The sequence below is a fragment of the Trichechus manatus genome, unplaced genomic scaffold (genome assembly GCF_000243295.1).
Source record: "Trichechus manatus latirostris isolate Lorelei unplaced genomic scaffold, TriManLat1.0 scaffold00001, whole genome shotgun sequence".
In the NCBI taxonomy this organism is placed as follows: domain Eukaryota; kingdom Metazoa; phylum Chordata; class Mammalia; order Sirenia; family Trichechidae; genus Trichechus; species Trichechus manatus.
In genome coordinates, this window is record NW_004443937.1 from 21,848,572 (window position 1) to 21,867,317 (window position 18,746).

Here is an 18,746-nt window from a genome sequence, read left to right on the forward strand (position 1 = left end):
CTTAAAATGCTGAGAAAAAAAATATCCATCTATCTAGAATTCTATACCCAATTAAATTATCATTCAAGAGAAAAGCATAATAAAGACATTTAAAAGTAAACAAAGACTCAGAGTTTATCATTTACATACCCTTACTGAACTACAGGATGTACTTCCGTCAGAAGGAAACTGAACCCAGAAGGAAGGTTGAGATGCAAGAAGAAATTCTGAGCGAAGAAATTTTTAAACATTAAAAATGTTTAAATTCCGATGTCACCAAATGGTACCTGTAGAAACTGTTAAATTGGTGTATGTTTTGCTGTGTATATTCTCAACAACAAAATAAATAAAATTATATTAAAAAAATTTTAAAATGTTTAAAATTTTACCCACATTGGCAAAAGCAAAAAATAAACTATTTTTTTTAAAAAAAAAATGAATTTGGAGGGTTTAATTTCAGGGCATTTAAAAAAGAACGTGAAAGATAAATATTAGGAAACAGTAATGGAAGACCAAGTGGAAAATCTGAATTAAAACATTGAAAATTTACTCTGTTGCTTGAAAGATGATAAAGAAACTCATTCGTTTTAGACTTGCTAAGCTGAGTTTTATGTTAAAAGTTAAGGGTAACCACTAAAAGAACAGAGATATAATGTGTAACTTCCAAACTAATAATAGAAAAAAAGGAAATAAAGAAAACTGATCAATCTACTATTAGTAGAAAGAATGGAGAAAAAGGAGCAAAGAAAAACCATGGGAAATAGAAAACAGTAAGATAATCAAAATATTCCAAATATGACAATAAGTGAAAATGGGTTAAATTCTATTGTTAAAACACAGAAACTCCCAGGTTAAATTTTAAAACAAATCCAACTAGTATATGCTTTTTTGTAAGAGACATACTGAGTGGTTTTTGCCATGGCAGACTAACCAGATTAGCCCTTCCTATCAAAAAGAACTAGAAAAACGGATACAAGAAATAATGTTTCCAGACACCAGACAACAGACAGCTATGATCCTTCAGAGAAGGGAAACAAATGACATGAGTTCTACCCTCGCCCTGGCTTTCTGCTTAAGGCACTTTCTGCCTGGAATACAGGGAGAGGGAACTCAAGCCAAGCACAGTGGTCTCCCTGAGCTGAGGAGATGAGGCTGGGGGTTGGGGAGGCTGAGGCAGCTGAATTTGTAGGGCAGAGTCCTGGAGAGGAGGAAGCTACACAGAAAGACCTCCTCCTGAGCAAGACTGGGACAGTGTCTCTAGACAAGGAGTAGATATTGAGGATCTCTGAGAAAGCCACTGGGCCTGCACTATACCAGTAGTTCAGAAGATACTACCCCAAAGTTCCTGCTACCGAGATCCTTGGACCTTCTCGGGCTCCTCTCTTGCCCTGAACCTTAGAGTCTGCTGGCTACCCAGCAACTTCCAAAAAACTCCCTTTTACTGAACTTAGTCAGAATTGGTTTCTGTTGTCCGCCACCAAACAGCTCTAACTGATACACGATATGGTCTGTCAGGCAGGAACTGTGCTGTCCTTTGTATTTTTCAATGTGGAGGTCACATGGTTGGATCATGTGTTGGCCTGGGCAGCAGCAATTCTTGCCAAAAGGGTCACTTGAGTGAGGTGTACTGACTTATCTTAAAGGAAGTCTGTCAATAACCCTTTGGAGAAAACTGTGCCGCCTGGTCTACTGCCTTGGCCCCCTCCCCAGAGAAGTCTCAGCTCCCCCATCTGCCAGCAGCTCTCTTGTTTTTATAATTCCAGACATAAGTCTAGCCTATGTCTTCTTCCCACCAATTCTCCAACAGCACCAAGCAGAGTTCCAGGCTCATCCTAGATTTTAATTACTGGTGGGTTGATTTTACTGAGTCAACTTCTCCAGAGTCTCTCTCTCTAAAACTCCCACCTCATGTCCACATGCCATGTGACAGTCTAACTTGTGTGTATGGACTTGTGTCCCTGTGATGCAGGGCCCCAAGGGATGTGGGGCACTTAGGTGGGCACATGAGTCATGACTGGGAATACCCTAGATCAATCCTGTGGGAGCCAAGCTTTCAGGTGAGGTGGACCCAGACTTGGATGAGGCCCAGCCCCTGGGCAAGGGGGATGCCCTTGTGCCAGGCTGTCCACCCCAATCCCACGCAGGCCCATGAGAGAGTGTCCCTGGGTGCCATGTGTTACCGTTTCTGTAGGACAGTGACAAACTCTGTGAGCCGGTCACGCTCCACCTCGGTGGCCTGCCAGAGGGCCTTGAATTCTGTCACCTGTGTCTGCCAGCCCTTTTGTTCTGGGATGTCTGAGAACCTGGGGACCAGGGTGAATGGACAGAGAGCAGAGGTCATCTGAAGAGTGGCTGAAGACACAAAACTTACCAGGGGCCCCTGTAATGCTGGGAGGGATTGGAAGGACATTCAGGGGCCCTCAGAGATAGCCAGAGAGGAAGATGCCAACCCAGCCCATCCCCTGGCTTCTTCCTGGTCCCGCCTAAGTCCCTAAGGCCCCACTTAGCTGACTCCAAAGCTAGACACGACAACGGCTAGAGCTGCATGGGCACCTCAGGACATCCAATCCCCATGGGGCCTGGGATTAGTCTGGCTGCTATGGAAGCTGGCTCTTGTGGCCCTGAAGTGCCCTAGGTACCTGTGTGGCCTCTGGCGCCTGGCCATCCTGCCCAATACCAGGTGGGCCCAGTCCCTGTCTCCCTGCCAGCCTGCCCGAGCCCTCCTGTAGCTCTCATTTTCCTGGAGTCTGGACACCTTGGCTTTGAGACTTGGTCAGTTTTCTCCAGCCCTGACCCAGCCCATCATTGCTTCCCCCTCACCACTGGGCCTGCCTCCCAGCCCCCTACTTGCTGTCTGGGGCCAGGATAGAAGGTGAGCTCTGCCCCAGGGCCCACGTGTGAATTGCAAGCTGCTCTCTGCCTTGCCCTTCACCTTTCCCAGTGCGGGCTGGGTGACCTGGGCTTGCTCTCCCAGCATTGAAGGTCACAAGAAGGGCCTCAGAGGTGGGTGGTGGACCAACGGCTGGGTTGGGGCATGCGAACCCTGGGCTCTTGGCCTAGTCCTGAGGTGGACTTGCTCTGTGGTCTTGGGCAGATCTCTTCCCCTCTCTGGGCCCTAGTCCTCTCTCTGAACACTGAGGGGCTGGTTGAGATGGGCTTGAGGACTGCAGACCCTTCCATGCTCTGACTCCTAATGATGCTTGAAGGTCTTGCTACTCAAAGCGGTCTCTCTCCCAGACCTGTTGAGTCAGGGCCTGCATTTTAATGACATCCCCAGGTGATCTGTGTGCACACTGCAGTTTGAAAAGTCCTGCTCCAAGTCACCTTTGTGATTCTCAAATGGGAGGAGGGGGAACAGGGGAAGGGCTTCTGCCCCTTCAGACCCAACCAGAAGGGAGTGGGTTCAAATCATGCAGCCCTGGGATCACTCTCTGGGATCACTCCTGTCCTGTGAACTGCTATCCCACCAGTGAGGGGAGGGGACTGGAAGCCCCACGAGAGCAGGGCCTACACGTAGTTGGGTTCAGTAAACGTTTGTGTGCTGGGGAAGAACAAGCTTGAGAATCATCAGTCAGGGTGGCCAAGGAGCACACTGGCTCCTGCCATCCCTGCAGAGGGCAAAGGTCACAGCCACACAGGCCTGGAAGAGAGCTGAAGGAGTCATCCTGTCCATCTTCTGGCTCCCACTACCAGAGAATGGTTTCTCTTATGACTAAAAGCTCAGAGGCAGAGGTGTTCTCCCTGGTGGTGGGATGAGACCTCACCCTCAGGGGTGTGGCATGCGCCCTGTGGCTCAGGGTCAGCCCACTCTCCCCCAAGTTATGCCCCTCATGACCTACAGGGCTGGCTTTGGCCCATGGTGTCAGGTGTCAGCTGCCAGGTGTCAGAGTGCCAGAGTGCTGTAGGCACTCCTTGGGAGACAGCTGCCCAGAGAGAAAACCTACTTGCCTAGAGTCACACAGCAAGTACAACACGGGGCTAGGGCCACTTGGAGGCCTCGCCCCGAACCTGGGCTGACCTGCCTGGGGGTGCTGACAGCAGGAGCATGGCGCCAGTGGACAGTGGACGGGGCTCGAGACAGGGCTCAGAGGCAGGACAAAATCACCCTTTGTCTGTGAGCTGGCAGGAGGAACAAAGGGCCTGTTGAGGCCCTAAGGCTTGATTTTATCAACAAAGAAGGGCCAGAGAACCAAGGGGATATCAATCGCTTAGAGTGGGAACTCATATGACGTGAAACTTTCCCCCTACTGACTGATTCTCAATGGCAAGAGAAGGCAAGGGAAAGTGCTGGGAATCAGGCCCTGGAAGATTCCTTGTGTTAACTCTCTGGTAGTAGGAAGGAACACTGGCCGGGGAGTCACAGGGCCAAGAGTCTAGTCCTCAAACCCACTTGCTCTGTCACCCTGGACAAGAAGCTGGACCTTCCCCATTCTGCATGTCCTTATGTAACCTTGGAAGAGTCCCTGGACTTTGCCTGACCTCAGCTTCCCCTCCTTTTAAATGGGATGTCAGTGTTGGCTGAGCAATCAAGGGTGGGAAGGACCATGAGGGTCTGAGGGTCCTGGGTTCCATACCTGGGTGAGGGCCCATGAGGACTGGGCAGGGAGGGCCGCGTGAGAGCAGATTCCACCAGTGTGTGGCCCAGGCTGGTCACGGAGCTGCACAAAGATGGAAGAGGTCCATCACCACAAGAAGGGCCCCCACTGGGCCTCACCTCTGCGTGTGCTCAGCTGGGAGGGGAGCAGGGGCCAGCAGGGATCCCGGGAGCCTGAGGAGGTGGCCAGTGCCGGCCCTCGCAGCAGCCCTGTGGATTTGCGGCTCTTCTTCCCAGAACTCCTGTTTGCTCAGAATGAGACAGAACCAGGAGACATCAGAGCCTCAGACAATCAAACACAGGTATCTTTGAGATTCCTAGGAGCAGATGCATTTCGAGGCCAGCTCAGAGTGGATATTAAAGGGGGGCTGTAACCAACATGCAATAATACCTGGGCCTCAGTAGCTCCCTCCTGCAGATGCAATGCTATATAATAGGGGAGGACCACATATTGGAAAACCAGAGCCACAGTCATCTTAAAATTGCTTTCGTGGCTTCCCATCAGAGGCGGCAGGAAGCAGCCTTTCTTCTGAATAATTAATATGCACTTTCCAACCCCACAATCCCCTTTTTTTCTTACCGAGACGATCCAAGCCTGACAATGTGATCGCCTGCTGAGGCCGGGGACTTGGTCAGGCCTGGCTCCTCAGGGACCTTGGCAGAGGTGTGGTTGACCTCAGACCCACTGGATCCAACGTCCACGCCTTTATTCCGAAGATACTGCAGGGAATAGACATGGGTCCAATTCTTGGGGCTTTGGCTTAGAGGCCCGGAGAAGGCACGAGGGGGCTTGGCTTGATTTTGGGTCTTTCAGGGAGTATGAAAGAGGCTTCTTTTCAGGACAGAAAAACAAGGTCTGTTTGGTGAAGGCGCTGCTTGCATGATAATGACATCTAATAATGCCTCTTTTCAAAAAGGGAGCTACATGGTGTGAGGATGGTGATTGAGCCAGGAAGTTGGTGGACATTCAGGTCCCAAAGAGAGGTGCTCAGCCCTCAAGGCAGGGCGGAGGCTGCCAACTCCTCGGGGCCCACCTCTCTGGCAGCCCCACCCACATGCCGATGAATACTAGCTAGGTACAACCTGAGGCCAGCTTCCTTCCAGGCACCTGGAGCCACAGAGGTTGGCAGATCCTCAGCAAGGGTCAGGAGCCTTGGGTTGAGGCTGGGCTTCCTAGGTCCCTCCCTGAATCGCACCCCTCCCGGCTATCTTCTGAATACCTGGTGGGGCCTGGCTGAAGATGGAACATTAGAGGACCCACAGCATGGGGTGAGGACACCATTAATGGGAAGACAGTTGAAGTGAGCCCCAAACAGCCTGGCATGCCCTCCAGCCTCACCCATTCTGAGATGACCTACAACGTATGCTAACTTGTCTGGTGGGTAATGCTTGGTCAAGCGGCTGGTGACCTCTGAGGTAAGGACTGGTCCTCTCTTGTGTACCTAGAGCAGGGACAGCGGTGGGGCGAAGATTCTAGAATGTTCCTGTGTGCCCCCTCAGACTTCACTTCCCAGTGAGCCTGTGATGGGAAGCAGGGTGAGGACTGCAAGATGATGCCCCCACTCATTACCACACGCTGTGCTCCCAGGCCTTCTCCATGTTCCGGGGCCTTCCCCCAACCTAGGGGCTTCCAGTACTCTCTACGACAGCCAATCCTGTGGCCCCAGGCTGCCCGACCCCAGAGACGGACGGCTATAGGACAAACCAGGTTAGCCAGCCAACCCTACCTGAGGTTGGGACAAGGGGCTCCTGGGTTCCCACACCTCTGACCAGACCATGGGTCCCTAGAACAAAGGGCAGGGCTGCTCTGTTTCACACTTTTGGCTTTACCGGTCAACTTCCCAGGGGGCCAGAGGCTGTGAGGCTCCTCCTCCACTGGGAGACCTGAGTGCCTGTCCAGGAATCCTTCCTCCAGAGACCACCAGCTGATACCCTTCTCTGCCCCCCAGCACCACCACCACAGGAAGGAGCCATAGAGAGCCCAAGGTGCCTGACTCTAAGCAGCCCCAAGCTGTGCCCTCAAAGCATCTGCCGAGGCAAAATATCTTCAGGGGCTCACCAGTTGATAAACATTTACTGAGTATCTATTGTGTGTTCAGTCCTGTGCCATGGCCTATGCACCCTCGAGGGGACTTCAGAGGATAACACAAGAAAATGACCACACAGTGTGACAAAGGTTTGGCTTGGGGACGCATAGGGAGTTAGCAGAGTGCCCAGGAGGGGCACGTAACACAGAATGGGGGTCCTGGGGCTTCCTGGAAGAGCTTGTGACCAGGTAAGCCCTAAAGGCTGAGGGGCAGCTGGCCAGGCAGAGCCCATGGGGGAGGAAGGGGAAGGAGCGTGTTCAGGCATGTGAGCAGGCCTGTAGTGAGGAGACAGAGAGCCCACGTGAGGTGCTAAATGGCATCCATGGGCCAGAGCATGGGGAGAAGGGAATAATAAAGAGAAGATGCAGGAGTGGTAGCAGTAAGAGCTAGTCATGTGGTACTCTGGAAGCTGGATGAAGAAATTTGGCCTTCTGCCTGTCATCCTGCTGCCTGGAATGTGAATGCAATGGCTGTAGCTGTAGCCACCATCTTGGATTATGAGGATGAGGACCACAGCTGGGGATGGGAGCCAGTGAGCTAGAAGAAGCCTGGATCCTTGAGAAACTGGTGAGGCAGAGGATCACGGGGAGCCATGAACAGCTTTAAGCAGAGCAGGGACATAATCAGGTTTGTGTTTTAGAAAGGAAAAGTATGTGCAGAATGGGCTGGGGGGCCAGATGGAGGCAGGTAGGATGTGGTGTGGCCAGAGCTAAGTCAGGTTGAAAGAAGGGAAAAGAGTCAAGATTTTTCCGGATGATGGATGGGCTTGCCAGGGCTGAAAACAGGTACCCGTGTCAGTGCCCCACTCACCTGCACACTGAGCTGCCCAATCTCCAACTCCAGCTGCTGCACCTTGGCCTCCCGCTCAGCCACCATGGCCCGCAGCTGGGCGACGAGGCTGCTGCTCCGCTGAGCCTCGCTGTTGAGCTTCTGGTCCAGGCGGTGGTGGGATGCTCGCGTCTTCTCCTCCTGTAGACTCAGGCTGCCCAGGATCTCCTGTAGCTGCTTCAGCTGGTCCTGGGTGGTCAGGGGGAGGGCGGGTGGGGGTCAGCCATGGGAAGGGAGGATAAGGACAGGCTGCCTCCCTTAACCCCCAGAAACCCACCCCCTCTGTTCCCACAGGAAACTCCCACAGGAAGCTGAGTGTTCCCTTGAGAAGCAGCAGGACCCCCTTTCTTGCTTGCCCTCGGGGCCCAGAAGGCTTCAACCAGGCAGGTGGGGACCATACTTGTGTCTTCCCTTCTCTTGTCCTCAACTTCTTTCTCTCTGAGATTGGGCCATGAAGGCCATCCAAGGGGCTCTCAAGGACAACAGAAAACAGCTCACTTCAACTGGTGGGGGATATTTATATGAAAGAAACCCTGATCCCACTCTGCTGGGAGACCACCCTGAGAGGCACTATCTGGACCCCTTGCCAGGGATCGCTGGTCATGAGATTTCAGCACCTGACTCAGGCCCATCCCCTGGAGATGCCTCCAAGGAGATTCCTAGGACAGAGGCTTCCTGCCTGGGGAGGAAGGACCATGTCAGTGATTTGGCCCAGGTGGGGGCTGGTATCCCCATCTCACAGATGAGTAAACCAAGGGTCAGAGAACACAAGGGCACACAGCTGGTGAACGGCCGGGCTGGGCCTGGTTTGCAGTTCCCATCATGCAACCTTCAGTAACCAGAATGGTGGGCACACAGGGACCTCAGAGGACACCCTGCCTCACACCTTTAGTTTAAAAACTGGGGAGCTGAGGCTGAGAGGGATGCAACTGGCCCAGGGTCACATAGCTGACTACGGACAGAAGTCAGGCCTAGATTTCTGGTCTTTTGTGCCCTGCCCACTGCTGTCTTGTGAAATTCTTATTGATGAAGGTGGGTGCCTGAGCCAGCATTGGCCCCCCACCAGCATCCCAGCTGAGGCAGGCATGACACCCCTGGGGCTGTGGGCACCACCTGGAATTTACACACCAAAGCCCTGGGGTGCCTCAGTTCCCAGAGAGGAAAGCCCTGTAGGCTGTAGGGTGAGAAAACAGTGCTGCCTTGCTAATTGAGGAGGGGTTTTACAGTCAGATAAACCTGGTTTGAACCCAGGTGTGTGGCCTTGGATGGGTTCTCTGACTTAATTTCCCCTTTGCGAAATGGGATTATAATAGATGACCCTGGGGGTTGTCTTGGGCTTAACTGTAATAAGCCACCCTCTCAGTGCCCGGAAGGGGAGGGGCTCTCTACGTGGAGGTTACTGCTATCACACAGACAATAATCTGTACTGGCCCCCTCAGCTGTCCCTTCCATTCCTTGATGCAAAACAGCCCAGGTGTAATCCCATCCCCTTCCTCCTCACACATTTCTTTCTCCGTTGGGGTCGCAGGCCCAGTGGCCCATGTCCGGCAAGGCCAGCATCACAGCCCTCTATGTGCCCTCCGGCGCCTCTCTCAGCAGCTCCTGTCTCTGACAGGGCTTCGGTGCTGGGGCCCATCTGGAGGCAATGGGCTTCTAGGCTGTACAGGTGGCATTTTGGGGTAAGGAGGTCCCATCTGGTAGGGGCTGGGTCACAGTATTCTGGGCAAGGTGGGGCTCCATCCTTTTGGGGATGGGGCCCTGGCTCTTGCCCTGAGTGGCTGGGCCGTACCATGAGGGCGTCAATGAGCTCGTCATCATGCCTGCCCTTCTCCACCAGGGTGCCCATCTGACTCCTGAGGGTCTTCACTTCGCTTGACAGCACCTTGTTCCGAGACTTCAAACCCTCAAACTTCTTTTTCAGCTCTTCGAGCTCTTTCTGGAGAGTGTCCCGCTCACCTGCAAGTTTCTGTAACCGGAAAGCACCATCATGGGCAGCAGGGCTTAGCCAGACCTTGGCCACCTCTGGTCCTTGCTCTGAGTTACTGGTGAGGCCCAGAGAAGGGAGGGCACTTGTTGAAGGTCACAGAGCAAGCCAGCAGACTCCCAGCATAGGCTTCCAGCCCAGGACAGTCAGGGATGTCTGTGGGCCTGCAGCCTCCCTCCCTTCCCCTCGCACACGACAGACTCACTAATGGAGGGCAGCACTCCTCTCTGCGGCCCGAGGACATGGGCTTCCAGGCAGCTGCCCCTGCTCTGCCAGACTTGGGACATGAGAGGAAACACACTGGCCAGCTCTGCGTGTGTCCTCCAGAGAGCATGGGTGTCCCACCCTCTGCCACTCCCCGAGCTGGGGAAAGAGAAAAGCCACACTTCCATAAATAGCACAAAGTCTTGGGTTCAAGCTGAAATGCCTCACCGCACTGAGAGCTAGAAAGAGAGGAAGGTTCTACCCGCCACACCATTCTCTCACTTCCTCCATACAAGTCCAGGACATCACCCTAGACTCTGTGCCTCACTTCTGTCTGCTACAAACTGGAAACGCATGTGCTGCCCACGCCTTTGGGAGTCTCTCAATCATTCATTCCTTCAGTCGCAAATATCTCCTGAGGGCTTACTATGTGCTTGCCATTGTTATAGGTGCTCCAGATACAGCATCGAACAAAACAGAGTCCTTGTCCCCAAGGAGCAAACATCCTAGCAGGGAAGACAATCAACAGCAATGAGTATTTGATAAATCAAATGATGATAAAGCTAAAAGTAGGAGAAGGGATTAGGAGGCAGGGGTGCAGTCAGGGAAGGCCTCTCTGAAAAGAGGACATCTGAGCAGAGACTGAAGGACGTGATGGTAGGAGCAAAGGCCCTGGGGTAGAACCAGTGTGGCTGGCACACAGTGGGGGGGGGCAGGTCATGGCAAGGTCAGAGTAGGTAAATCCTCAGAGCCAAGATCAAGACACAGAGGAGCGTCTTAGGCAGTGGATGATATAAACTGACTTGTGTTCAGGGGGCATTATCTCTGGAAAAGTGTTTTCAGATCCTGGATGAAGTGAATTATAGAAATGCAAAACAGTAAAACATGATGAATCCACAGGACCACAAGCAAATAAAAGCTATGCTGGCTGTTTGCGGAGAGGTAGCCATTGTTCACTTGTTCTGTGGTGTCCAAGCTCCAGGTGCCAGTGGGTGCCTGACAGGAAAGGCACACAGGACATCATTTCCTTCTACTCATCGTTGTGGCTTACAGTTGGTGCTATGATTCTAACACAATTCTGTTCTCTGTGTGTAAGTTTGAGGTAGCTGCACCTCAAACCCAATGTTTCCATTTCCCCCTGAGCTTACTCCCCTTCCTGTCTCGCCTATCTACCTGCTTTACTTGTGGGAAGTCCTCCACAATTCTGCCTATTCCTCACCCTCCCATGTCCTACCAGTCACTGAGCCCCACAACACTGCCCCTTCAAGGCCACAGGTGTCGGCTCTTCTTTGACAGTCCTGCTGTTTTGGTGCAGGTCTTTGGTCATGTCTCTAGCAGATTATTATTTCTGCTCCCATGCCTCCTCCAACCCATCATCTACACACCTGACCGTGCAGCCTTTCCAAAATGCACATCTGACCACGTCCCTCCACAACTTAAAACACTCTGGTGGTTCTCCACTGCCTTCAAGATAAAAGCCAAAATCTCTCGTCAGAGCATAAGGTCCTGTGTGACTGGGCCCCACCCACCCCTCCAGTCTCACTGTTCCCCACCTTACACCTGATGATCTAGTAGTGCTGGGGTGGGGGAGGTGCACTGTGGTGATGGTCACATGTTCCTAGTACAGGGCCTAGCCTTGAGTTGGTACTCACAAATGGAAGTCCCACGATGAAAAGGTAAGGTCCTCACTGTTAGGAAGTCCATTGCCAGGGCCACTGAAGTGGCCTGTTGCTTGGTCTACTAGTACCTCCTCCCACTTCTACTTTTATTTGAGGAAGCCCCATCTCCCACTCTCAGTCCATGGTTGGGGGAGACCTACAGTCAGGCACCTGAAGTTTGGCCAATCAAAGCATCTCATACCCTTAGCCACAGTGATTGGCTCAGGGATGGGCACATGACCCAAGCTAGGCCAGTAAGACTCAATTTGGGGACTTTGTTGGAACTACTAGGAAAGAGAAGCCCTTTGTCTGTGGGGTTGGGTTGGAGGTATAAGCTGGGACTACTAGTGGTCCCCATAGGAGAGAGCGAAGCCAACTCGGGGAAATGGTGCTGAGACTAAATCTCCAAATCTTCAATCCATCTGTGTCTGAAGTCAGGCCACCTCTGGACTGTTCATCTACATGGGCTCTTAAATTTCCTTTGTTGCTTAAGCTTGGTAGAGTTAGGTTCTGAAACTTCTGATATAGCCAGTAAGACACAACTGTTGGTGCTGATACCAGCCTGCCCACCTCTTTCATCAGCCTGGAGCTCTCCTCCTTTAAGCCCAATCTAACCATATCACTAAGTCCCTGGGTGGTGCAAATGGTTTGTGCCGGACTACTAACCAAAAGGTTGGTGGTTCAAACCCATCCAGCAGCACTGCAGAAGAAAGGCTGGGCAGATTGCCTTTCTGTAAATATCACAGCCAAGAAAACCTATGGTGCAGTGCTATTCTGTAACACATGATGTTGCCATGAGGTAGAATGGACTCAATAGGAACAGGTAATCATTTCATACCTCTGGGACCATGACCCTCTCCCTCTCTCCTTTACAGTGTAAGTTTCATGTCCAATATCTCCAAAACAGCTAAGGATGGGGTCACCCAAAGTCCACTATGTACCCATGAAATGGGCTTGTGGTGAGGTCCCAGTGAGAAAACTCAAGCCAGATCAACGGAACCTGAGGACCACGCACAGAGGTGACCAATGCCCCAAGTGACTTCTGCCTAAAAGGATGCCTCAGAGCTTCTGATGCTGCTATGGATTGCACTGCGTCCCCCAAGAGTACGCATCAACTTGGCTAGGCTATGATTCCCAGTATTGCGTAGTTGTCCTCCATTTTGTCATCTGATGTAATTTCCTTGGTTGTAAATCCTAACCTCTATGATGTTAATGAGGCAGGATTAGAGGTAGTTATGTTAGTGAGGCAGGACACAATCTACAGTATTAGGTTATATCTTGATTCAATCTCTTCTGAGATATAAAAGACAGAGACAAGTGGAGAGAGAGGGGACCTCATTACCACCAAGAAAGAAGAGCCAGGAGCAGAGTGCGTCCTCTGGATCCAGGGTTCCTGCACTGAGAAGCTCCTAGACCAGCGGAAGACTGATGACAAAGACCCTCCCTCAGAACCAACAAAGAGAGAAAGCCTTCCACTGAAGCTGGCACCCTGAATTTGGACCTCTAGCCTCCTAAACTGTAAGAGAATAAATCTGTTTGTTAAAGTCACCCATTGTAGTATCTCTGTTATAGCAGCACTAGATAACTAAGACAGATGTCCATATCTTAGAACAGACGTCCATATCTTAGGGGTGGTCATGATCTCCTGGTTCTACCAGCCCAGTTGACCTCCTCACCAGGCACGCATTACCTCCCAGCCTTCCTGTTTTTCCCTTTCCAGGATGCGGATCCTCAGCAGGTTTTTCTCCTGTGCCGACAGCTTCCTTGGGTCTGAATGGATGGACAACTCATCACCAGCTGTTCCTGCAGATCGGCTCCGGGTCTGTCCCAACTGCTTTTCCAGCTCTCGAACCTGAGGAAGGTAAATCTTATCTTTCTGTAATGGGTCTGCAATTACAGACTCTACCCCACAGAGGGGCTGCCCTGAGGTGTGATGGGAGACCCCACTAGACTGAGTATCAAGCTACTGTTGCAGGTGGTTACGGGAGCCCCATGTGAGAGGGATAGGCAGGAAGGGATCTGAGTTGGGATTTTGCGCAAAACAAGGAAGACGCTGAGAGAGGTTTAGCTTAGAAAAGAGAAATTTCAAGGTAAATGAGAAAAATCACCCCATCTCTGAGGGACTATTTGAGGCCAAGAAGCAGACATGTGGCCTCCAGGAATCTGTGAGGGAAAGGGTGGAAGGTCTCAGTACAAGGAAGTACTCTCTAACAGCTGGGTGCGCTCGTCAGGAGGCAATGGGTTCCTCGCCACTTGCAGGAAATGTCACAGAGGAGGGCAAGATTTGGAAGCTGAGAGACTGGCTCAAAGCCTCACTGGCTACGTGACTGTGTGCAGGTTACTTCTCTGAATCTCTGTTCTCTCATCTGTAAAATGGGCCCAAGGGTATACCCTACATAAGGTGGTCATGAGGACTCAGTGAGATAATGCAGGGTATCCCAAACTTGCCTGAGCCTGGGAATCCTCCAAGATATTTCTTAAAATGACAAATCTTGGGGTGCACTCCAGACCAACAGAATCAGAGCTCCGGGGGTGGGGGCAGGAATCTGTATTTTTAACAAGCACTGTGGGTTATTTCTAGGATTCGGTAACTTGGAGAAACCCTGAGATGGCCCAGGTGAAGCCCTCAGCATGGATCCTGGCACATACAGGCATGTGGCAGGTAAATATCACCCCACAGAGCCATGGTTTCATCAGACTGGGACTGAAGCAGATAACTCCTAGGGCCCTTCTCACCTTGGTTCCCATGTCAATACAACCAAATGATGGAGCAAAGCTGGGTAAAGCTGAGCCAGGAAAGGAGGCAAAACTCACCAGTGTCAATGGCAAAGGCGGCAGCACCACTTGGAAAGCACATGCCAGTGCCCTCGTGTGGCTTTGTGTGGTAACTCCATTAAACATTTAAAGAACACAGTATTTTAATTTTCTATTTACACAACTTAACAGCAATAACAATAATAACTAATTTGTTGAGTGCTTATTATGGCAGGTACTTTTCCAGGTATTGCTTCACTTACCTTCACAACAACCCTGCAAGGAAGGTATTGTTGTCTCCATTCCCAGGGGAGGAAACTGAGGCACAGAGAGATGTAGTAATTTGCCCAGGGTCACAGAGCTATGAACCGTGACAGAGGCGAGACTCAAACTCATGTCTCTTGAACTTCAAGGCCACACATTGATCATCAATTACAGCTTTTTGGAATATTTTCCCCCTTCATGTTGGCTTCAAGGATCCCACAGGAGACCCTGCGGAGCAAAAGCCACCCAGGAACTGTGACCTAAACTCCCTGGGAATGAAGGGGACATTCTTGGCAAATACTGGAAGTTATACATTTATTCATGTGTTTCTTGGTTTGAAGGCAGAAAGGAAAATAACCACAGCAAACCTATGTCACTGTGCTGAGCCCTTGATACCTACTGACTCATTCAATCCTTCCAACCAGCCCACTGTCATCACTCCCATTACACAGATGAGAGAACTGAGGCTCAGAGAGATGAAGTAACTTGGCCACGGCTACGCAGCTGCTGAGCAAAGAGTTGGGATTTGAATCCAAGCAGTCTGGCTCTAGGTATGCTCCAAAATGTGTAGAAAATGAAGAGGAAGGCAGGCTAAGTTTTTATTGGGTAATTAAAACTTTCAAAAGACTGGAAGCATCTGGACCAAACTGCTTGGAAAAAGCCTACAATTACAACAGTCACGCAAACTTACATGAGCTAGGAAAAAATATGTTTAGAGTGAAATAAATCAAATCAGAGGCATTAGCATTTGTGAAGCGCTTAGAGCAGTGCCTGGCGTGTGGCTGTTATATAAGTGCTTGTTCATTAAATAACAAATTACAATCAGGCTGGTCATGAGGATGTAAAACAGCTGTGAGCGTGCTCTGTCGTACTACAGGCCTTCTTTGGGGTCCGTGTGTAAGGCTCTCAGGTGGGTCAGTGCGGGTCTTTCTGGGGCATCTCAAGACCCTTTGTTCACGGCCAGGAGGAGTCTGCTGACTCACTCACCTTGCGCTGCAAAACAAGAATTTGTTGAGCCCGACCGCGCCAGGTCCCGGGGCTGGACAGGAGCTGCTGGACGTTCACGTCTTCCCCGACCTCAGAGGCCAAGACCTGAAATGAGGCAAGGCCTTCAGTGTGGCCAGGAGAGAGGGTCCCACCAGACCCCTAGTGCTGCATACAGTTCAGTAGTAATATAGGGTGCATGGGGCTCCTCAGAGGGTCCTGCCTCTGCCCACACAGCCTCCCTCTGCTTCAGTGCGTGGCACTCAAGGGCCAGTTTACCTCGACCCCTGGGAAAGTAGTAAACCCATCCTCCCCAGCATTTCCCGGACAGCGCTTAGAGCAGCGGAGAAACTGTCCACAATGTCCAGATGGGGCCCCTTGCCCTTGTCATGTCCTGGGATGACTGAACCACAAAGCTGATCAACACCTGCTTCCTTAACCTGTTCACCTGCCACCGAGAACCCAGGTAATTGCAAATGATCACAGGAAGTACACTGCCTCAAGGCTTTGCCCTCTGTGAAAAGCCACCCATAAGTGGCCATCTCTGGGTGCAGCAAGGAGAAGGGCTACCGAACATCAATCGGGGATGCAGTGGTTCCAGAAAGGCCCAACTTTGCAGCTGGTGAAGGACAGCACTCAGGTCCTACCTTAAGGCTTTGAGGTGGAAACAATATGCTTCAGCTTGTGACATGGGCCCTGAAGCCTGTCACAGAAACCTGATCCTGTGTACCAAGTCTGGTGATTGTTTCCACAATAGAACACTGTTTGAGAAATCTTGGCCGGTCTGAGTGGTTCCAGCAGGGAAGACAAATGCCAGAGAATTCACTATGTAAATAAAAATAAATAACGAACCAGCTGGGCCTGCGTCCCAAGTATGAACATTCGCCTTTGAAAGGGGCCTTTAATAAACAAACAACTTATTTATTTTCTAGTATCATAGACACAGCAGAGGGCAGGAGGCAGGTTCCTGCAGGCTCCCAAGGCCAAGGTGCCTTATTAAGGAGAGACCTGGGATCTGCTGGGGTGCAGGTAGCACAGGGAAGGTTTAAAGGGGTTAGCCTGGGGGTACAGTGCTGTCTTATGGTCAGGCATGCATTCAGGGCCCCTTGGGCAGCGAGAGGCCCTGCCCACCAAATGGGTCTGTACCAAGAGCTGGCAGAAAGAGGTTACCAGACCTGGAGCCCAATGCAGAGCATGCTGTAGGATGCTCCTGGGGCTGAGCACTTGCTGCTCTTGAACGGAACCCAACATCCTGGCCACGCATTTCCCAAGCCCAGCCCCAGCCACACAAGACCTGAGCCCTCGTGCTGATACCTTTTGGGCTACCCTGAGCTCCTGCTTCACGGCCTGGACCTGGTTGCGGAGGTCACTCATTTTCAGGTTTGCAGCTGCCAGCCTGTCCTGCAAGGCCTTCATCTCTGGGCTCTCCGGCTGGTTGGGAAGGAAGGAGAGCAGTCTAAATAGCAATAATCATCACAGCCCTCATTTATCCAAGCATGTGCCGGGCCCTGTGCTAAAGTGCTTGGCATGGAGTAACTCATTAATCCTCACCAACCTGGGAGGTAGTTCTTTTGTTAGCCCCACTGTAGAGATGCAAAACGAAGGCTGGTAGAGGTTAAGTTCATTTGGCTCAGGGTACCTGGTTGGTAAGGGTGGTGCGTGGATTTGAATCCTGGCAGTCCAATTCTGGGGTCCAAGCTCTTTGCTCAGTGTTGTGCACATACACATGCACACACACGCACATACAAGTGCAAACATGCACATACACACACACTCATGCCCACATGCAGAGGCCACAGAGGTGGAGCATATGGAGGAAGCCTGCCGGCTCCACATCTCCCAGACACTTCCTGAGGGTGAGCTCATTCTCCTGTGCTCAGAGGCCACGATCACAGCAAATCCATCGTCACTCAGAGTAAAGACGGAACTAGCTAATTGTCATCCTAACTCAGGGTCTCCCTCTTCCAGGAATCATGAGGCTAGGCCTTGGCCTCCCTTTCCTGGCAGTGGCCCACCAAACAAAAATAAGGACCCAGTTTATTCCCCCAAATACTCCATCTCTGTGGCTTGAAGAACTGCAGCCACTATGAAAACTCTGCCTACTGGAAGTCAGCAATGTCATTTAAAAAAAAGTCATTGATTTAAACCATTTGGATGTAAATTTTTCTCAAAGACTTTGCTTACTTCTCTCTGTTTAACAGAGTTTCCTGAGCACAGACTCACAGAAGTTTGGCATTAAAGGGACCTCCAAAGTCAGGCCATTTAAATCCCTTTCATATGTGATGAAAATAAGGCCCAGAGAGGAAGTAACTTGCCCTTAGGGGTGACAGAAGTGGGATTAGAACCCTGGTTCTTTCCTTGCACTGGCTAGTTCTTCCAATTTAACCTGTTGCTATGTGGGCTGAGCATCTTGTCAGGCAGTAGGACTGAGACCACCTGACCCTAGCCTAACACCCTTGGGTGGGTGGACTTCTGCGAAGCAGGGTGGGCAGTGCAGTGGCTTTCTGATTTTTCCTTAGCAGTCGCCAACAAGATCTCATGTGAATACCAGTGTGAAAGACAGCTCCCAGTAGATGGTGTCCAGAAGTTTCATGGACCCCAGGGGCCCCAGGTGGCTGAGCTGAAAACTACTGGTCCAGAACCCCTGGCTTGATCTGGTTTCCTCATATGTAGAATGGGTATAAAAATACACCCATTCCTCACTTATTGACATGGTTAGATTCCAAAGACCAGGTGGTTGTGAGGAAATCAGCATTACACAAAATGGAGGATGACTACATCATTCCATAACTGCCAAACCACTGAGAATCATAGCCCAGACAAGATGACACATAAACTTAACCAATACAGCCTGCGTTACTCTCACCTCACACTTGGGCGTTCATTACTGCCAGATGTACATCATTAATGTACAAAATAGTAAGATAGTAGATTTTTTACTATTGTTGTAAATGTGAAATGTCGGATAGTCAATAAGTGAGGAGTGGATGTACTTCCTTCTCCTGCTTCCTCACAGCACCACCATGAGGCTAAATAAGATAACCAATGTGAATGGGCTTCGCAAACTGAAAACTTATAAAAAAAACAAATGTATCCTTTTTTTAGTACACTGTGTGTGTGTCCTTCCCCTTCTGGCTGCCTGCCATTCCTTCTCACTGTTGCCAGGTGCCTGTCTTCTTCTCCCCTGCTAATGTGCCGCTTTGAGTTTGCCCTGGGTTGGGAAGCAGTACTCCAGCCTGTGAGGTCTCCAGTGCTGGGAGCCCCATTGGCTCTGACGGGTGGGGGGTGCTGGGAGCTGTGGGAGCACATGAGCCAGCCACGTGGATGCTGAGACCTGCAGCATCTCTTTGGTCTGCACAGAGAGTGGGAGGGGCACAGTCCTTGGATCAGATTCAATCTGGATTTCTAGA

At 51.1% G+C, this 18,746-nt stretch overlaps 1 protein-coding gene across 1 annotated transcript in view; it reads right to left on the reverse strand.

Annotated features, from left to right (window-relative positions):
• Window positions 1-18,746, reverse strand: part of CCDC13 (coiled-coil domain containing 13) — a 42,549-nt gene that overhangs the window by 11,158 nt on the left and 12,645 nt on the right. The window contains exons 5-12 of the mRNA XM_004368432.1: window positions 16,651-16,767; window positions 15,340-15,444; window positions 13,025-13,186; window positions 9,278-9,454; window positions 7,471-7,677; window positions 5,154-5,293; window positions 4,554-4,637; window positions 2,160-2,282 (exon numbers count right to left, since the gene is read on the reverse strand). Of these exons, the coding sequence (XP_004368489.1) occupies window positions 2,160-2,282; window positions 4,554-4,637; window positions 5,154-5,293; window positions 7,471-7,677; window positions 9,278-9,454; window positions 13,025-13,186; window positions 15,340-15,444; window positions 16,651-16,767 (1,115 nt within the window). The remainder of the gene's footprint in view (window positions 1-2,159; window positions 2,283-4,553; window positions 4,638-5,153; window positions 5,294-7,470; window positions 7,678-9,277; window positions 9,455-13,024; window positions 13,187-15,339; window positions 15,445-16,650; window positions 16,768-18,746) is intronic.